Source organism: Sporothrix brasiliensis, assembly GCF_000820605.1.
Source record: "Sporothrix brasiliensis 5110 chromosome Unknown Cont20, whole genome shotgun sequence".
Lineage (NCBI taxonomy): Eukaryota > Fungi > Ascomycota > Sordariomycetes > Ophiostomatales > Ophiostomataceae > Sporothrix > Sporothrix brasiliensis.
This window is the reverse complement of record NW_024467139.1, coordinates 2,540,567-2,559,310: the sequence shown is the minus strand read 5'-3', so window position 1 is coordinate 2,559,310 and position 18,744 is coordinate 2,540,567. Positions and strand designations below refer to the sequence as shown.

General features: G+C 57.7%; 5 protein-coding genes across 5 annotated transcripts; 3 read left to right on the top strand and 2 right to left on the bottom strand.

The window, feature by feature from the left end:
* Nucleotides 1–1,436: 1,436 nt before the first annotated feature.
* On the top strand, nucleotides 1,437–3,460 carry SPBR_08968 (mannosyl-oligosaccharide alpha-1,2-mannosidase; the record flags this gene model as incomplete). The annotated part of the gene is made up of 2 exons (XM_040767094.1): nucleotides 1,437–2,944; nucleotides 3,016–3,460. 2 exons carry the CDS (start codon nucleotides 1,437–1,439, stop codon nucleotides 3,458–3,460), a joined length of 1,953 nt encoding a protein of 650 aa, XP_040616682.1.
* A 371-nt stretch (nucleotides 3,461–3,831) lies between these two features.
* Nucleotides 3,832–7,558, bottom strand: SPBR_06427 (tgf beta receptor associated protein; the record flags this gene model as incomplete). The annotated part of the gene is made up of 2 exons (XM_040764683.1): nucleotides 3,832–7,190; nucleotides 7,414–7,558. 2 exons carry the CDS (start codon nucleotides 7,556–7,558, stop codon nucleotides 3,832–3,834), a joined length of 3,504 nt encoding a protein of 1,167 aa, XP_040616681.1.
* Nucleotides 7,559–8,442: 884 nt separating this feature from the next.
* SPBR_06709 (homeobox protein cut) lies at nucleotides 8,443–10,803 on the top strand (the record flags this gene model as incomplete). The annotated part of the gene is made up of 2 exons (XM_040764965.1): nucleotides 8,443–8,572; nucleotides 8,660–10,803. 2 exons carry the CDS (start codon nucleotides 8,443–8,445, stop codon nucleotides 10,801–10,803), a joined length of 2,274 nt encoding a protein of 757 aa, XP_040616680.1.
* Nucleotides 10,804–14,207: 3,404 nt separating this feature from the next.
* On the top strand, nucleotides 14,208–15,102 carry SPBR_07680 (uncharacterized protein; the record flags this gene model as incomplete). The annotated part of the gene is made up of 2 exons (XM_040765934.1): nucleotides 14,208–14,421; nucleotides 14,495–15,102. The coding sequence occupies 2 exons, from the start codon at nucleotides 14,208–14,210 to the stop codon at nucleotides 15,100–15,102; spliced, it is 822 nt and encodes a 273-aa protein (XP_040616679.1).
* A 523-nt stretch (nucleotides 15,103–15,625) lies between these two features.
* On the bottom strand, nucleotides 15,626–18,489 carry SPBR_06568 (AP-1 complex subunit gamma-1; the record flags this gene model as incomplete). The annotated part of the gene is made up of 5 exons (XM_040764824.1): nucleotides 15,626–15,712; nucleotides 15,785–17,939; nucleotides 18,015–18,203; nucleotides 18,276–18,399; nucleotides 18,435–18,489. The coding sequence occupies 5 exons, from the start codon at nucleotides 18,487–18,489 to the stop codon at nucleotides 15,626–15,628; spliced, it is 2,610 nt and encodes an 869-aa protein (XP_040616678.1).
* Nucleotides 18,490–18,744: the final 255 nt, after the last annotated feature.

Below are 18,744 nucleotides of genomic sequence, written 5' to 3'. Positions count from 1 at the left end.
CACAACACCGTGTTTGCAGAGTACCTTGTTGACGACTCTATGGAACAATTCTCCCAAAACGAACAAAGCTATTTGCCCACATGTTACCTTTACCGCACTTTGTGCTCCGCCTTTATTCCCTCCCGCTTGTTACACATACGGGCCGTTCCAACAGCCGACGAGACCGTCTCAGGCGAGTACCTGCAACCACCAGCCATCTGCTATTCTCGTAAACAATGAGGCAGGCAAAAACGTGTCACAAACGAGCTGCCCCTAACCATAGCCACATGGCATCCAGCCTGCCAACCAAACCTCTGGAGTCCGTCTGTTGCCCGCCGCAGCTGGCACCCACCCGTATACTGGAACTCAGGAACAAGATGCAGGACCGAGCGTGGCAGTGCTCTTAGCGCTGGTCGGTCCCTTTCTTATCTGCCTCTGGCCATCTCGATCGATGCTTGACCACAACGCACCCCTCCTCCTTCTCAGCCTTATGGATGGACCTCGAAAGTTTTTTGTTTTTTTTTTTTTTTTTTTTTTTTTTTTTTTAAAATTTTCAAGAATAGTGGCATGTATGCATTTCGCCCGTCCCGGGACCTTGGGCAGGTCGTTTGAGACGGCGCAATGTGGGCCAGACGGGGACTCTACATTAAAAGTGTATTTTTTGTTACTGGCGCGCCCCAATTCACCAAGTACCTTCATTTTACGAAGAGGATTAAAGGCCTTCTTCGCCGCTGGTTATTGGGAATATTTGGCCAAAAGCGCCCTCCTCCGCAAGTCTACTGTAGATGACCGTCCGTCGTATTGCTCTTTCGAAAAGGAGAGGTCACTTTCGAATGGCCCCGCATTGCGGTCTGGCTCTTGCAGGTTTGGCCGTTCCTTCCCCAGAGCCCCTATTATTTTGTCTCAGTGGCCGCCAGTAAGACAAGACACCACCGGCGCGCGCCAGTCGCACCTGCGTGTTCTGCGCAGCTTACCATTTGCAGTCTCCGCTATTGGGTCGCGCTTAGCGTGTTGCTGCAACTCATTTCCTTGTGACATTGGCACCAAAATGCAAGCAACCGACTAGGCCCCCTATCTTCGACTTCTGGGAAGGAAGGAGGCCATCCACCACACAAAAAGGAGAAGGAGCTCCACATGTCAACTCCGACACCCTTTAGCGGATCGGAGAAGAAGGGGCATTCAACTTCGTCTCTTCCATTGTCGTATCGTTTTGGTTCTCGTCGTTTTGGCTGTCGTTTTTTGCTCAGTGTCTTTTTGCGCATGTTGTGTCCAGTTTCCAAAGCAGACATATCCGCTGGCCGATGACGTCGAACGCTCAGACGTGCCGTCCCGAACCCGAATTGTTGATTTAGACTCTCGGCATCGCGACTTTGCGATATCTTGAAAGCCGACTCGAAGACTTGATCTCTCCCTCTCCATTCCATTCAGTGCGGCGGTCCCGACACAGCACAACCACCATGTTCGGCCCAATGCGCCGCTGGCGCACCTTTGTCATCATCGCCGCGGTATTCGTGGGCGCCTTCTACGTCCTGATGCGCAGAGACCCGGAGATCCTCGACCGCTACAAGCACCAGGGCCCCATCCCCAAAGCACCACCCGTCAAAATCCCGCCACCACCGCACCACGAGGAGGGCCAGGCCAGCTCCGACTACCTGCGCCTGGAGAAGCTGCCCGACCGCTACCCGGTGACCTCCTTCAAGGAGCTGCCATTGCCCGCTTCGGACGCCGCCGCCGCCGGCCGTCTTGTGCCCGCCATCCAGAAGCCCAAGCCCAAGGAGACCAGCGAGGAGCGCGACGTGCGCAAGGCGCGCCTCGAGGCCGTCAAGGCCAGCTTCCTGCGCAGCTGGGAGGGCTACAAGGAGAACGCGTGGATGGCCGACGAGGTGCAGCCGCTGTCGGCCACGCCGCGCCAGGACTACGAGAAGCTGGGCGGCTGGTCGGCCACGCTCGTCGATACGCTCGACACGCTCTGGATTCTGGGCCTGCGCGACGAGTTCCGCATGGCGGTGCGGGCCTGCGAGGCCATTGACTTTGGCGTCACCGATGCCGACACCGTCCACGTCTTTGAGACGACCATTCGCTATCTGGGCGGCTTCCTGGGTGCCTACGAGATCAGCGGCAAGGCCTACCCCCAGCTGCTGCACAAGGCGACGGAGATTGGCGAGATCCTGCTCGGCGCGTTTGACACGCCCAACCGCCTGCCCATGGGCCGCTGGGACTGGCTCGCGTACGCCCTGGGCGAGATGCAGACGTCGGCGCCCACCAAGATGCTGTCGGCCGAGATTGGCACGCTCTCGCTCGAGTTCACGCGCCTGACCCAGCTGACCGGCGACGTGCGCTTCTACGACGCCGTCCAGCGCATTTCGGACGTGCTCGCCGAGCACCAGCAGCTCACGCGGCTGCCCGGCATGTGGCCCGTCGAGATCGACGCCTCCAAGCCCGCGTTCGACCAGGACAACCTCTTCACCATCAACGGCAAGGCCGACTCGCTCTTTGAGTACCTGCCCAAGCAGTGGCTGCTGCTCGGCGGCGCCCTCGACCAGCCGCGCCAGATGTACGAGAAGTGGCTGCCCGTCGCCAAGAAGCACATCTTCCGCCGCGTCGTCAACGCCTGGAACCTGAAGCTCCTTCTGCCGGGCGAGGCCCGCGTCACGGACGACCCGATGACGGGCAAGGCCATTGCCACAACGGCGCGCGGCGAGCACCTTGGCTGCTTTGCGGGCGGCATGGTCGGCCTGGCCGCGCGTGCGTTCGGTGGCCCCGACGAGAACGACAACATGGACCTGGCCGCCCAGCTGACCGACGGTTGTGTGTGGTCGTACAACGTGACGGCCACCGGCATTGGCCCAGAAAAGTTCTTCTTTGCGTCCTGTGGGGGCCCGAACGAGCTGCAGACGGGCCTGCGCTGCGTCTACTCGGAAGACAAGTGGCGTGCTGCCCTAAAGGAGCACTGGAAGCAAGTCAGGTACGCAGCGTATTCTGCCCCAAAATATGCCGATAATCATACTGTAAAAAAATGAACTAACACAGCACCAGCCTGAACGGCGGCGGCGATGGCAACGTGGACGACGGCGTCGAGAACATTATGAAGGAGGGCCGCATTCCTCCGGGCATGCTCGACGTCGACAACCCGCACTACCTGCTGCGGCCGGAGGCCATCGAGTCCATCTTTGTCATGTGGCGCCTGACGGGCGACAAGCAGTGGCAGGAGAAGGCCTGGCGCATGTTCCAACACGTGGTGCGCCACACCGGTGCGGCGCCGGGCTCTGGCAACGAGGGCCAGGTCGCCGCGGCCGCCGTCGAGGATGTGCTGCGGGGCGACTCCAATGCGCTCATGGACCGCATGGAGAGCTTCTGGCTGGCCGAGACGCTCAAGTACTTTTACCTCGTCTTTGAGGACTTTGACGTTCTCAGCCTCGACGAATGGGTATTTAACACCGAGGCGCATCCCTTCAGGCGTGCCGTGTTCCCTTCCAAGTAGGGTTTCCTTTTTCTCTTTTCGGTTTCCGACTCGTCTTTACCTTTGGTCTTTCATGTTTCCCTTTTACGTTCTGTACTATCATCTGTTGGGATTTGTTTTTATATATTTATTTTGCTGTTCGAACGGTCATCGCATCTCTGTACCGAGATGCTGACGCTGGAGTGTACGCATATGGCGTTCTAGGATGGGTCGGATGACACATGTTGTCACACCAATATAGATAATTGGTTCTTTTTATATTCAGATTGCTTCTATATTCAAAGTCAAACAGTACAGCTAATCGTTACATTGGCGTAACAGAGGCTCAAAACGCTCGCCAACACCGTCCACTAGTCACCCCTCCTGTTGTCCAAATCATTCTTACACGACCATCAGTTCTCTGCCTCAACCCGAGGCCCTATTTCATCTGCCTTTGTGATAAGCTCGTCGTGCACCCGCAGATTCTCTGCGCCACTCAGTGCGCGAGCCACTGTGCTCTGGTTCCGGTCGCGCACGAGCTCTCGCAGCGAGTGCACCAGGAACCCCGACGTGACCTCAATGGACCACGAGTCTGGCAGCAGCTGAAGGACGTCCAATACGTCGAACCAGCCAGCAAACCGCCCCAGAAGGGAACCCGTCTGTTCGATGCGGTCACTCACGTCTTCAATGGCCAAAAACTCGACGAGCAGCGTGCGGAACAGCTTGGCCTGCGTCTCGACCGTGGGCGGCAGGCTTTCGCGGCGCTGTGGCAGTTTGTTGCTGGCGGCGCTGCCGACGGTGGCATCGCGGACCTTGTCGTAGAGGCTCGACCCGCCCAGCAAACAATATTTGACGGCAGTGTCATAGTCGCCCAAGCCATGTACGAGCAGTCGCAGCGCGTCTTCGTGGCGGTGCTCGCGGCCGTTGAGGATAATGGTCTCGGGCACCAGCAGACGCTCGGCCGGCTGGTCTGCCGGTAGTGAATCCGCCAGGCGTGCGCGGATGGCGGCCACATCGTACGGATGCGGGCCGCCTAGCAGCTCCAGTAGGCGCAGCCGACTCTGCCACTCCTCGTCACCCGGTACAGCGTTGTCTGCGAGGAACTGGTGGAACGTCGGCTTGGGCGGCTGGAGAGCGCGGTAGGCGCCGTACGACGCGAACATGGTGTCGCGGGCCGCCTTGGAGGACCGCAAGGCAACCGTGACGACCTCCAGATAGTAGGAGATCAGCTCGTCGACATATGCCGAGTGGCCCTTGGAGAACACAAGGTGCTCGAGGTAGTACCTCACCGCTCCTGGTGCATGTTCGCGCAGGAGCGGCACGACTTGCGTCGGCTCAAACTTGGGTGCTCTGGCCTTGTCATCGGCAAAGATCTGCACGCCCAGCTTGGGGTTTCGGTTGGCGAGCCACAGGCCATACTCCTGCACAAGGGCCTGGTTTGAGACCTTGGACAGATAGTCACGGATGCGGTTCTCGCCGTCCACCAGCTCACCGCCATCGTCGCGCTCGCCCTCCACGATCCGCTTCCACGTGGCCAGGACATCGCCTGCCATTTTGCGGCTCTGGTACAGGCGGCTGAGAACAAAGAGCCGGTGGTGCGACTCGAGTAGCTCAACGGCGCGGTCAAAGCAGTCCACGCCCTTGTCAACTACGTCGTTCAAATCGCCACGGACAGTGTCGGGCTTGACATAAGCAAGGCCCTTGGGAGTGTGCTGGTCGAGCTCGAGCAGCACGGAAAGCAGAGCCGCGTCCACGGTCCGGAAAACATCGCTCTCGTCTGCAACACTGCCAAACCCCTTCTTTTTCCGCCAGGCAATCAAAAACCGCCGCAGGAATTGAAGCAGTTTCGGGTTGAGGGACGCCACAGTGCCCTGGCCCTTGTCCGTGTTTGCTGCCTCTCGTGCCAAGTATTTTTCGAATGTATCCTTGACGCCACCAAAAATCCAGATGCCCTTTCGACTCTGGATGATCTCGTCGCGGAGCTCAGGAACCAGGGCCAGGAGAACGCGAGGGTCCAGTGCACTGTCCAGTAAAACCTCCTCCAGAGCCTTGAGTTCTGCGTCCGAGAATGCTTCCTGGTCAGTTGCATGAGGGAGGCCCATAAACAAAAGAGCTCCGCCGCGCTGCCGAATATAGCTAAAGGTGACAAACTCGAGCTCTGTTTTGGCATCACGGCCCCGCAGTGACTTTAAGACGGTGAAAAGCTCACGCCTCTCGTCTGCTGTCTCCGGCGCAATCTTGGATTCGGAGGAGGCTGCCTCTAAACCAGCCTCGAGCTGCAGAACCACAGGGTTCCGCATAGCCCACCAGATGCGATTGCCGGACCACACGGCAACGCGGCCAGTCGTCTTGGCAAGGCGCGTAGCAAAGACCACTTCGGCTCGGTTACGGCTTGCATCTTCCTCCTCGTGGGTCTCTGGGCCGCTGGCGCTTGTGTCATCGTTCGGCTGCGTTTCTTTCTTTTGATTCTTCTTCTTGTACTTCTTCGTGGGAGCGGACTTCTGCTCTGGTGCTATTTTCGGCAGAGAGAACCGCTTCTGAGCCAGCCGGTCAACAACTTCACAGACAACCGACTCTTGGCTTCCCACAAGCTTGTGCACACCCACCGGTGTGCCACTCTGCTTCCCGGGTGTCTCGAGCCAGAACTTGCCAACCTCACCCTCACCCACATTACTGTCCCAGCGTTGGACTTCAAGGCCATAGCGGAGGTCATCGTCCGAGCCTTTAGATATTGAGGCAAGAATGTAGCCATCGTCTTCTTCGTCGCCCGGGCCACCGCCACCGGGTGACGGACGTGATGAAGAGAGATCAGAAACGCCGCCATCCACCACAATCTCGGTAGGATATCTCTCAAACTCCAAGGTAGGGCGCGTGGGGTCACCGTCGAGATTGACAAACATACCGATGCCGGCATCCGACGGTCCCGTGCCAGTCACGATAAGAAATTCATCTGGAGTTGGGGACACGACAAGAGGCTTCAGCACTGGTGCGATCGGCTTGGGTGGAGGCGGTGGTGGTAAGATTACGGCTGGTGTCAGGGATGGCTGTGCGGCCACCTCATCGCCACTCGCTGCAGAGCTCCGTGAAACGACAGATGATGGCTTTGATGGAGATGTCGAGTCCTGCCCAGCAGTGCCTTCTTCGGTATTTTCTTTGGGAGGCGGCGGCGGTGGTGGTTGGCTCGATGAGCGAGAGTTGCTTCCGGTCATGAAGCTGCCTAGGGATGTGCTCCGGCTGTGCCCGCTCTGTTGTGTCGCGGTCGATGCTGACCGCGTGTGCGCCTGTGCACTCGATGAGCTCCGAGACAAGCCGGAGTCGCCACTGCTGGCCTTCAGGCTTTGGACTTGGCCAGCCGCTGCTTCGGGTGACTGCTGGTCCAACGAGGATATGCTCATCAACGGGATTTTGAGCTGCTGCTCCACGTGGACCAATGCATAGTTCCGGGCGTCGGCCACACAGGCAATAGCATCACGGCGGACAGAGAGTATACTTGCGCCAAAGTCTATGTTCTTTACGGCCCGTGGATCCTCGCCGATGCGGACGACCTGCAGCCGGCGGTTCAGGGAGAGCAACACGGTCACGCGCGGAGACGGACCCGTTGCAAGCTCCTCGCTGAGGTCGACGCCGCCGATCCAGTTGCAGTTCTTGACGTCGCGAAAAATCGGGGTGAGTTCGGGTAGCGAGTAAAATGTGACCGTCCAGTTGCAGAGCACGCAGGCCTTTCCGACCGGCGGGAGCAGAACGATCTGCTGTACGCCAGGCCTCGCCGGCCCTGGGGGATGTGCTGGTTCGGTAAACGGCGGAGAAAGCCTAGAGGCAAGCATAAATGTACTTGTCGAGGATTCGTCGTCTGGGTCGGGAGGAAGTTGCACGAAATGAAGCAGCTCCGAGGCAGAGGTTCCCACGTAAAGATTGCCGTCTGGTTGACGGGGTCAGCCAGTTGTCCTTGCCAAGAAAAAGCACAGCATATAGGGGCCGGTACTGGAGCTGCTTACCATAGTAGTCGACGCAATTGATCCGAATGTCCTCCTCCGTACCATCGGCCGAAAGCGGGACATTCTCCAGCAGCGACCGCAACACAAACGGCCCTCGCTCCAACGCCGTGGCATCGGCACCGCTGGCGACCGCCTCCGCAGCCATTGCAGAAAGCTACACCTCTCCGACTGCCGTATACAAGCTTCTAGGAGCAGTGGTCCAGAGGGATCGTGGTCTTTGCTTCGTTGGCAGGTCGTTAAGAGAGCCGTGCCATTTCTGGCCCTCGTAGTCTGCAGAGGTGCGACAAGCTGGATAATGGGGTGTCCGGTTTGAAAGTGTGCGTCTGTCAAAAAAATACCAATTACAGCAACGTCGAGAGAGTGGTGCAGAATGCGAGGTCCGTGGCGATGGTAACTTAGGAGTCAAACACGGAGTGCGAAATACAGTGATAATGTCTCCTGCTGTAACATTGTGAGGCACTCGGAGCTGATAAAGGGTGACGAGGCTACCTGCAGGAACGACCCGAGCTTGGGTCCATTTGCACCTTCCCCCCACTAGGCAGCGTCCACAGGGTCCGGTGTGGCTGGTCTGCACAGGCATTTTGCTGGACAGGAAGGCGCGACCGCTCTGTCCCAACCCATGCAGTCTAGCGTCCCACGAGACCCACAAGTTCGACCTCAGCGCCTGCTATTTCGGACAGCTAACGACGTAGCCCACCTGCACTGCAGGGCAACCACGCCGGTTTTAGCATACGTATTCGAACGCACATGTGCCGTTCCTTCCTCCGCATTTCGCGTCTCCTTTTCTAATTAAAGAACCGACAGGCCTTCGACCTCGACGACACCTCTCAAACCTCCCCATTGCTAAATCAAACCATTATCGTCTCATTTCGCAGCGGTCCCAGCGAACGAGCAACTCATTGAAGCCCGCTGCTCGTTCGGATTCTTCCATCTGTGCCATTGCCGCACTCGACTTTTATTCATTTCTAGCGACACTGCCTTCTGTCCATCGAATATTGCCAGCCGTCTCGCCCGAGCGTCCGTTGAGCGATGGCCGACGCAGCAGCCGTGGCAGGTTTGCCTGTGCCGGGCGGAGATGGAGCCGGATCCGGATCCCATACTGCAGCGACGGGGTCTGGTGCTGAGAATAAGTTCCAGGGGGCCATCTCGGCATGGCGGAGTACGTCTTGTCCTGGGGAGAGCAGTGGCGCTGTGATGGGCGAGGCTGTGGAAACAGGAACGTTACTAACATCTTGTGTTTTGTCAGATGTCGACCTGACGACCCTTGTTTCGAGTCTCGACAATACTGCATCCGAAATTGTTGCGTACCAGCGCGACTCGACCGTGCAGCGCAAGGACCTTGCGCAGAAGACAAAGGATTTCCGCAAGATGGACGACACGACGAAGCTGTCCGAGATCAAAGGCCTGCTCAAGGCCTACCAGACATTCATCGACCTGATAACGAACCACTCCAAGTCTGTCAACTCGGCCTTCATCCAGGCGTACAATTCGCTCTCCGAGGTGCCGGACCCGTACCCACTGCTCGAGGCGTCGGTCGACTCCATGCTGGTCGCCGGGGATACGCTGCCCAAGCTCACCGAGGAGAATAGCCACCTGCAGAGCACCGTGGCAAAGCTCACGTCGCAGCTGGACGAGACCGAGTCGAAGCTGCAGACGGAGCTGACGGCCCGCAAGCAGCTCGAGGACAACCTGGAGAGCAAAGTCAAGGACGTGGAGCAGTCGTGGACAGCGGTGCTCGACGAGAAGAAGGAGAACTGGGAGGCCAAGGAAAAGGCTTTCGAGGAGAAGATCGAGACGCAGGACCGGTTGCTTAGCGAGATCAAGGCCAGCTACGAGGTCAACCAGCGCCTGGGCCATGCCAAGGAGGCAGGCGAGGAGGGCCAGCGGCCGTACGTGACGAGCGCCGAGCTGGAGATGGTCAACTCGGACCTCGAGCGGACGTCGGCGCGGCTGGCCGACGTGGAGGCGCGCAACGAGCAGCTCCTGACGGAGCTCGCACAGGCCAAATCAGCGGTGCCCGACCAGGCCAAGGCCGTCGAGGACGACCCGGCGTACCTGCAAGTGCTCTCACAGAACGCATCGCTCGTGCGCAAGCTGGATGCCAACCGGGTGGAGAAGGAGGGCCTCAAGCGCGACCTGGACACGAGATTGCGCGGGCTCGAGCGGGAGGTCGGTCTCCTGCGCGAGGAGCGCGACACGCTCAAGACCAAGGTGCAGAAGTGGAGCGACTACGAAGACGTCAAGCAGGAGCTCGAGGTGCTGAAGAGCATCGAGTTTTCGACGGGCGACGACGACGATGCGAACCTGGGCGGCAGCATGGGTGCCCGTGGCAAGGCGGGCAATGGCGACACGCTGGAGCAGCTGCTTCTGGCGCGCAACAAGAAGCTTACCGAAGAGGCGACCATTCTGCGCGTGTCGCACCAGGACCTCCAGTCGCGCCTCACGAAGCTGGAAGACGACCTGTCGCGGCGGAACGCCGACGTCGAGCGGCTACAGAAGCTGACCGAGAAGCTCGAAAACGACCTGGCCACGGTCGAGGCCGAGGCTCCCAATGCCTTCCCCTCCGGTGCCTCGGTGGCCGGCACCTACGTTAGCCGGTACACGCCCACGATTGGTGGACGCCGTGCCGGGGGACGCTCCACGTCACCGACGTCGTCGATTATCAGCGGCTTCAGCCCCCACGGCTCGGGCGGTGGTGGGAGCGGTGGTGAGCCCATGGGTGGCGGATCGGGCATTCTGCCCATGATTACGGCACAGCGCGACCGGTTCAAGGCCCGGATCACGCAGCTGGAGCAGGAGCTGGCCGACGAGCGTCGGGTCGTGTCGCAGCTGCGCCAAGAGGTGGCCGCGCTGCAGAGGGACAACCTCAACCTCTACGAAAAGACACGCTACATGTCGAGCTACAACCGTGGCGGCGGTGGCGCCAGCTCGTCGTCGGCCTCGGCGTATGCCACCAACCCGAACCCGTCGACGGTGTCGATTGGTGGTGGCAACGGGTCCGGTCTGTCGCTCGACCGGTACCGCAAGGCCTACGAGAGCAACCTGTCGCCGTTCCAGGCGTTCCGCGGCCGCGAGTCAGCGCGGGCATACCGGCGGCTGTCGTACCCTGAACGGATCGTCTACTCAATCACGCGTATGGTGCTGTCCAGCCGCACAAGCCGCAACCTGTTTGCGGCATACTGCGTGGCTCTCCACCTAGTGGTGTTCCTGTCACTGTACTGGATGAGTGGCATGGACAGCGCCCAACACGCGAGCAACTTTGGGCACGACGCAGCAATGGCGGCGGCGGCAGGTGGCAGTGGTGCGGCGGCGGCGGCACCAGCAGGAGCGGCTGGCGATGGAGGCGCCAGTTCACATGGAGACTGGCAGGAAGAAGGCTTTAGTCACTGAGGGTTGAGGGCCTCCCTTAATTGGCGGAACGGAATTTCATGGACGTGAAATCGTGGACGTAAAATGGAGCATTCGGTGTTATTGGTTTCTATTTGGGTAGCCCTCTGATTGGTTGTTTGATCCCTATTCCTATTTAATTCGATTCCACATTTGACCACGTTTTTCTTGCGATACTGATACTCGCTCCCTTCCCCCAGCAGATTTTGTTTCTTCAATCCTTGACAAGGCCGGCCAGGTTTGAGAGGCATAATCACGATGGCGGCCAGTGAGGAGGCGGAGGTGTATTTTTGGAAACCGATGGGTAAGGCAAGAAAAGCACGGCGAGTGTGTGGTGGCATCATGTCATGAAGGCAAGAACAGCGGCGTTTACAATCTTTGGCGCTTTGTGTCTATTTCATCTCCCGAATAAACCTTTTCTTTCGCTTTGTCTCCTCCACTCGTGATCGATTCTCGTCTGCCGCCGGCCTACTGGACCGGCCACTCCCTTCCATGCAAGTCAACAAGTCAATGTGGCCCACTCTGATGGCCAAGACAATAGAAGCCAAGACGCAAGATTCGACGGGCGCTTCATCGGTATGAGGGTGCGTACGTGTTGGTCTTTGGTGCCTTTCTCAGACCTGTTGGAGGTTTTAGCCAAGGTCTCTCGATCTGGCGTGGCCATTATTAGATCACGAAGGAACAACTACTCCTCGCCTAGCAAGCGGTTCGGCAGCTAAGCCAACAGACACAAGGGCGTTTTCCAGTACCAAGGCCAGTTGGCTGATTTGCAAGGCCACGGCCCAATAATGGTTTGGTTGATGGTGGCCACCAGTCCCGGCAGAGAAAATGAATAAAACAAAAATAAATAAAAGGACCCTTTGAGATGAATCAAGCATCTCCGGGCGGACGAAGCTGTTCTCCAGGCGGCTGATATGCCGCGCCCCGATGCTAGATGTTACCCAAGCGCTAAGGTTGTGCTTGGTTTGACAAGTTCACTGTCGTGTTTGTCGCCATCATATTACAGCACTGTCCACAAAGACGGCTCTGAGATGAGGCTTTTCCGAGTAAATAGGTACACAGACCGCCCTCTTTGTTGTCTGGTCCTCTCGGATATAAGGGCAGGGGGTTTGTGGGCTTACTTTGTGTCTCGTTATTTGATTTCAACGTCGTTGAGATTCTAGGTTCTGCGATTCCCCCCCCCCCCGAAAAAGGCTTAAAAAGGGACTGAGAGAAAAGGCTCTGACTGCTTTCTCAACCTTCCAACATACAAGACAACGGCATCGTGTCCCATTCACCAATACAACATCGATACCCGCGGACAATGGTAGGCCACTGACAAACGGGCGCACGACATCCAATCAATTCCATCTTGATCTAGGATGAATCTAAGAATATGCCACACCTACCGCCACACAACTAGCCTCCTAGCTTGGTAAACAGCGGCAGCAGGCAGCCGTCTGGTTCTGGGCGGCTCGCTGGGATCGTAGCGGCGGGAAGCCTTGCATTTCGACGACGTATTCCAACACGAGAGCAAAATTTCCAGCACTGGATTGTAGGGCCTGGCACGTGTCGACACGCGGAGGAACATGTGCGAATAGGCCAGAGGCCAGGTAACCATCGAACCGCCCAGGCCGCATTAGTTCGTCGAGCTGTGTCTTACAATAGACACGGCCCACTTATTTTGCCCACTTCTGCGGCGGGGAACTACCCATAGCCGCCGGCGCTAAAGTTAATTTATTTTCAGACAGAAAACGACAGTCCAGCAGAGGGCGGAAACAGGACGGCAGGAGCCACTGGCGAAAACACCACACGACCTTCCGTACACACTGAGAACGGGAGAGGCAAATGGACATAGCAGGCCGACAATACACTGGAATATGGCAAAATGCGACTTTCGTCTATGGAAAATAACGAGAGGCCGTCCGGGGTAAACAGAGAAGATGGCGGCCAGTGCGTCGCCTTTCCATTGCCTGCACGCTCTGAGGTCTTTTGCCCGCCGTTTTTCGTTCCTTCCTTCTCTGTCCGGCAGGTCGAGACACACCTTCCTGTTTTGCATTGTGGCGGCCTGTGGCGGCCTGTGGCGGCCTGTGGCGTCCGACCGGCCGCCCTTTTCGAGCTCGAGCGTTTGAGCAGATGCTGTGTATGGAGGACGGCATTGGTTTCGTGTGCAGAGTTGGACGTAATACATATGTGGATATGCAAACTACGAAGACGACGAATGGCTTATTCTCCTCATTCGCGTGTCATAGGTACAGTGGAAAAACTGCCGTTCTGAATCTGCTCAATTCAAGCGGCTGGTAAAATGCGCGACCGTCATGAGGCTTCTGATAGCATTCGTTCTTGCAATCATGCAGAGGGGAACGTCGAATTCCACTCAACGTGCTATGTTATGAAAGTACTCCGTGCACAACTTGACTGAACGTACGACGTACTTTGCCTGCAGTTTGAGAGGCAGGAGCCAATAGTGCTTGCCGTACGACATACCACCCACCCCTGTCGCACCTTCCCGCACGATCTCCAGGCTCGTCCAACCAGACCCCGGCTTTTATCCTCTGCGTTACCATTTGCTGGGAGACCCAGTCCCTCATTTCGACCGCGATCTGCAAACGCCCGCCTCTTCTGTTTTCCTTCCGCACAGTCCTCATCATTCTGTGTCTGTTGGCCTTCCCAGCCATCGTTCAGGTTGGTCTCGTCCTCCCGCGGCGGACCCTGGCCTGCTTCTAATCTGGGCTCCATGCCAAGTCCGGGTACTCCCCATCTCTGCTCTCCCAACTCTCTGCCATTGTGTTTGTTTTCCGTCGAGATGCGTTAAACGCCTCCTGCCTGGCTAGCCCCAGTTGGCCGCCGATGCGGCCGCGTCTAGGATTCTCTTTTTGCTGGCGTGCCGCTGGGAGACCGGACTTGGAGCGTCCCAATTGCTCAGAGGAGACAAGGGTGTGGACCTTAATTTAGGTCGCTCTTTGTTCTATTTTTTCTTTCCAAGACTGTCGGCGGATATTCCGAACATGTTGTTGATCCAGCCTCGTATAATAGACGTGTGTGTCGCCCATCTCGAGATCTTGACAATACTTTTAGAAAACAAAGCATTCTCGGCAACGTTGTGAAGTCTTTTTTATTTTTCATTTATCTTATTCTCTTTTCATTTCGGTTCAGTGTCTTTTCTATTTCTTCCCTTTCGTCTCCTCTTTATCCATTTTATTTCATTGCTGGACTGGTTCCTCCCGAAAATATATATTAATAGTGCCGCTTTGCTTGTTTTGCTATTATCCAGCCTCCTCTTGTATCCACACATACTCACCTTCTTCTCTACCCTTGACGACACCAATTATCTGTCGCCTTATATAGTCAGAGCTCCCATACCGTCTCTCGACTAGAGCTGCCGTCTCCTCCTCTTCGACTTCCCCTCCAACCTTTCCACACACAAAATGCACGCCTCATCATTGCTGCTGGCCTCTGTGGCCGCCGTCGCCGTCATGGCCTCGCCGAGTTACCCCGAGCTGACGAGCAACAATGCCATGCCCGGTGCTCTCGACACTGTCTCCAGCTACTTCAACGTGCTAGCTGAGAAAGCCCAGCAGACTCGCCAGTCTGCAGCTGCACCCGTCTGCGATCTTTCCAAGGCTGTCTTCCCCGCCAATTGTGAGTGCCCAACACGACCATTCTGAAGGCGAATATGTGGCAGAAGAACTCGACATACTAACACATCAAACAGCCGCCACACCGGCCCTGCCTCCGCCCTCGGCTGGCCTTGTCCTCAAGCACGTCGCCATCGGCCGCGGTACCCAGAACTACACCTGCGACGTCGCAAACGCGACCGCCGTCCCCGTCGCGGCCGGCGCCCTGGCCACCCTCTTCAATGCCAGCTGCGTCGCCGCCAGCTATCCCGACGTCCTCGACCTGCTGCCCCGCGTCGTCCTGCCCTTCAACTTGTCAGACAATGAGATTTCCGCCTTTTCCACCCGCCTCTACCCGACCAACCTTGCTCTGTCGGGCCACCACTACTTTAAGACGGCCACAACGGCGTTTTTCGACCTGGACACCCCCACCACCCAGGTCGGCCAGATCCCCTGCGGCAAGACAGCCACCCAGAGTGCGCCCAGCGACACGGTTGTGGGCTCTGATTCGGACAACCGCGGCCAGCAGGGCGAGGCGGCCGTGGCATGGCTGAAGCTGGCGGCCACGGCGCCCACGACAGGCGGCCTGCAAGAGGTGTACCGGCTGCAGACCGTCGGCGGCAGCCCGCCAGCAAAGTGTGCCGGCATGCCGGCTGAGTTTACGGTGCAGTACGCAGCTCAGTACTGGTTTTACGAGACCAGCTAAATGGCTGTTACAGTAATGCTAGCTACGTATTTGTTTATGGTTTCCTTTTTCTTTCTTTTCTGTTTTCTTTTCCTCTTATTTCCGTCTGTGATTGGGATAAAACATGTAAACATGTCAGGGCGTTGAATAGTTGTGACGGTCAGTGACTGGGTCTTTGGTCTTTTTCTAGTTTACTCGGTGCTTTTAATAAAATACCATTTAGTCACGTTTTCACAGCACCTCAATCTTTGACATGGTGTTCCATGATTGTTAACAGCCGCTATGTGGTTGGAAAATGTATTATTTGTGACGCTTTGAATGAAGCTGTTGTCTCCGTTTTCCGCCACCGGAGATTTTTTTGGTCTATGCTGCCTCACAACCTCGCAACTTTTCAATTCTGTATATACCCTCAAAACAAACGACTACCACTTTGTGTATTCAATAGCAACACACCTTCTGTCCCCTATTTCGCTGCTCAAAACACCAAAAAGCAATGAGAAACTAAAAGTGAAAAAATGAGACCTGCAATGAGTCAACCGGCTGCTCATGACGGCTCGGTCCAGTTGACCTGCTCGACAACTTGGCCGGACGAGGGATGCGTGAATCCGATACGTAGCCGCAGACGAAGGGGCTGCAAATCGTCAGTAACTTGGTGATAAAATAACATACAAACCAGGAGAGGGGGGCAAAAAGCAAAACTTACTCCTTTCACACCAACAATCCGCATCAGCTGCGTTGCCTCCTGGCCTGCAGCCAGGTCGGCCGACGATATGGCCAGCAACTGCAGCTTCTGGGACTTGGGCACAGCTGCCTGTAGACCCACGGCTGACACGGGCGCACCACCCACATTGCGGAAACGCGCCATCGCCTGTACGGCGCCCTCGGCGTTTCGTTGCGTAGCAATGGTCACCTCCAGACCGTTGCCGTTGTAGACTGGATGACCTGCAGGCGCCGCAGATGGGGCCTGTTGCTGCTGCTGAACGGCGGGAGTGGGAGATGCAGAAGACGAGAAGAGATCCACGGGAAGACCGCCAGGTGCTGCGGCCGCGGCGGGGGGTGGTGTGGCAGCGGCAGCAGGTGCCGACGAGCCAAAGAGGTCCATGATAGCAGAGACGTTGTTTTGTGCCGGCGCGGGGGAGGACGATGATGGCGCGGGCGAGCCCGAAAGACCACTGCCGCCGCTTAGAATGTCGGCCAGCAGATCGGCGTTGTTGTGCTGCGCGCCGTTGGTAGGCGACGCGACGGCAGGGGCGCTGTCACCCATGAGATCCAGCAGGAGATCCTGCTCGGTCGGTTTGACAATCTTGGACTTGCGGTTGGCGGCCTTGCTCGACTTCTTGGTCACTGCCGCCTCGCCCAACACGCGGGACGACTCCTTGATCTGCGGTGGCGGCATCTTCTCCAGCACACCACGGCGGATCTCATCGTGGTTAAACAGATTGCCGTACTCGGCGGCGCGCTGCTGCACCTCGACATCCAAGTTCGTCTGATTGGCCAGCAGCATCCGGCGCACACGCTCGATCTGTGCCGGGTCCGACAGCCGCGTCGTCAGCTTGATCAGCGCCGTCAGCAGGTACTCCGTGGTCACCTGTGTTGCGTAGCTGCTGTTGAAGATGGTTGAGAACAAGTCGATAATATCCTCTTCCTTCACCACCTGCACCAGCTCCTCCTCTTCGTACTGGCCACCCCGCAAGAGCGAATCGCCGTACTCGCCAATGGACCAGGCGGCCGCCTGCGTCAAGCTTTCCTGCGTAATATCTTTCTTGAGGTTGGCGTACAGCTTCTGCACGGCGTACGTCTGCAGCTCGGGCGTCGTGGCCACAAGGCGGATGAACGAGGACAAGATGGGCTCCTTAACGTAGTTGCCGGCCAGCGACAACACGCGCAGCATGGTATCGACATGCCAGCGCTTGTTGGGTGCGAACTTGTCGGCGGCAATGCCAATCTGGCTCGTCATTGTCGGCTTGAACTCGTTGTCGGCCACCTCCAGGAACGCAAGCAGCTCGCGGATGAGAACGCGTACGTTGCCCTCGTTGATCAGGGTGAAGCTAAGGTCCAAAGCACGACGCCGGATGCTAATGTCAGGATCGCGCAGACAGTCGAGGATAGTGCTGCGGTGGCGCTGCACGGCGTTCGGCTCGATAGCAACCACCTTGATGAGCGTGTTGAGCGCCACGTAGCGAATGTTGTTGTCGCGGTTGGCGAGGAATTTTCCGAGGATGTTGACGCCAAGGACACGGAGTCCGGAGTCGGCCTCAATGTCGAGGATCGTCCGAACAGCCTCGTAGAGGATCGAATTGCCCACATTCTTGGACGAGTCCGTGTTCGTGGCCACCTGTGCAAGGATGTCGTTGATCTGCTCCGTCGTTTGCGCGTCACCACGAGCCAGCACCCGCAGCAGGTGCAGCACCTTGACCTGCAGGAACGGATCGGTGATGCCGGTGACGTCGTGTTCGGGCGCGTAACCAGACGACGCCAGGCCCTTGAGCGTGCGCACCAGCGCCGGGACGAACTGGCGGAACTTCTCAATGATGCCCTCGTCGCCAACGTCGGCATCCTCGTCCTCCTCGTCGGCCTCGCACAGGCTGGTAACCAGCGTCAGGCCGCAGAGCAGCACGCCGTGGTTACGGTCGGACAGCAGGTGGGCGGCCTTCTCGATGAAGTGCTCCTGGAGGTCGGGGACCTTGCGGCATATCCGCATGGCGCAGAGGGCGGCCTTCCGCCGGATGTACGGGTTGGACGTCGATATCAGGTTCTCGATTTCGGCAAACAGGTCTCGCGACATCTCGACAGACGCAATGTTGCCGAGCGTGCACAGCGCCAGGCCGACAACGTACTGGTTCGAGTGTGACAGGTCACTGTGAAGAAAGTTAGTACCTGCCCGCTCCCCGTCGTCCGTTCTCCCGCATGCCGCTTGCTGATTAAGGACCTACTTTTTCAACGAATTTGTGACGAGCGTCAGCACCTCCTGGTTCTCGTCAAGCAGCAAGCTGGTTGCCAGGTGGCCGAGACGCTTGTCGGCAAAGCGCGGCGAGGCCAGCAACTTCAGACACTCGATCTGGCCGAAATGTGTCCGCTCGCCGAGCGTGAAGAGATAGAGGAGCTTCGCGACGTTATTGCGCCTAGCAATGCGAGTCTGTGTCAGTACGACTCTCTACCCATGTCTCATGTTCATTTGGCCTCTGTTTCCCTACCGAACGTTGTGGTCATGGGTCTCCTCGCGGAAGCTGGCACGGATGGCGGCGCTCTCCTTCTGGATCACGGCGCGCTCATCGGCAATGGTCTTGGCGGCCCGCACATTGCGGATGAACTGTTTTACTGTAGAGGAGGTGACTAAGTTAGTTTCGAGACACCTTCGACATATCCCTTGAGCATATCATTCCAGACGTGGCACTCACAGGACGACATCTTGCCCGAGTAGATTCGATGTGAGGCCCGTTACGGCCTACAGGGAAGGAGCCGGCGCCAGAGTCAGGGGGATGGTGCGGCGGGATGCGAAGAAATGCAGTGATGAAGAATTCGTATTATGTCTCGGTGTGTCGTGTCTTTGTTGCTCGATGCAGAATACTGCTGGCTGGCAATGCGGTTCGCGGATGCCTGGCCCTCGGGTCGTGCTTTCCCTTCTTTGTACGGCGACCGATTCGGGGGCTGTTGTGGCAGGAG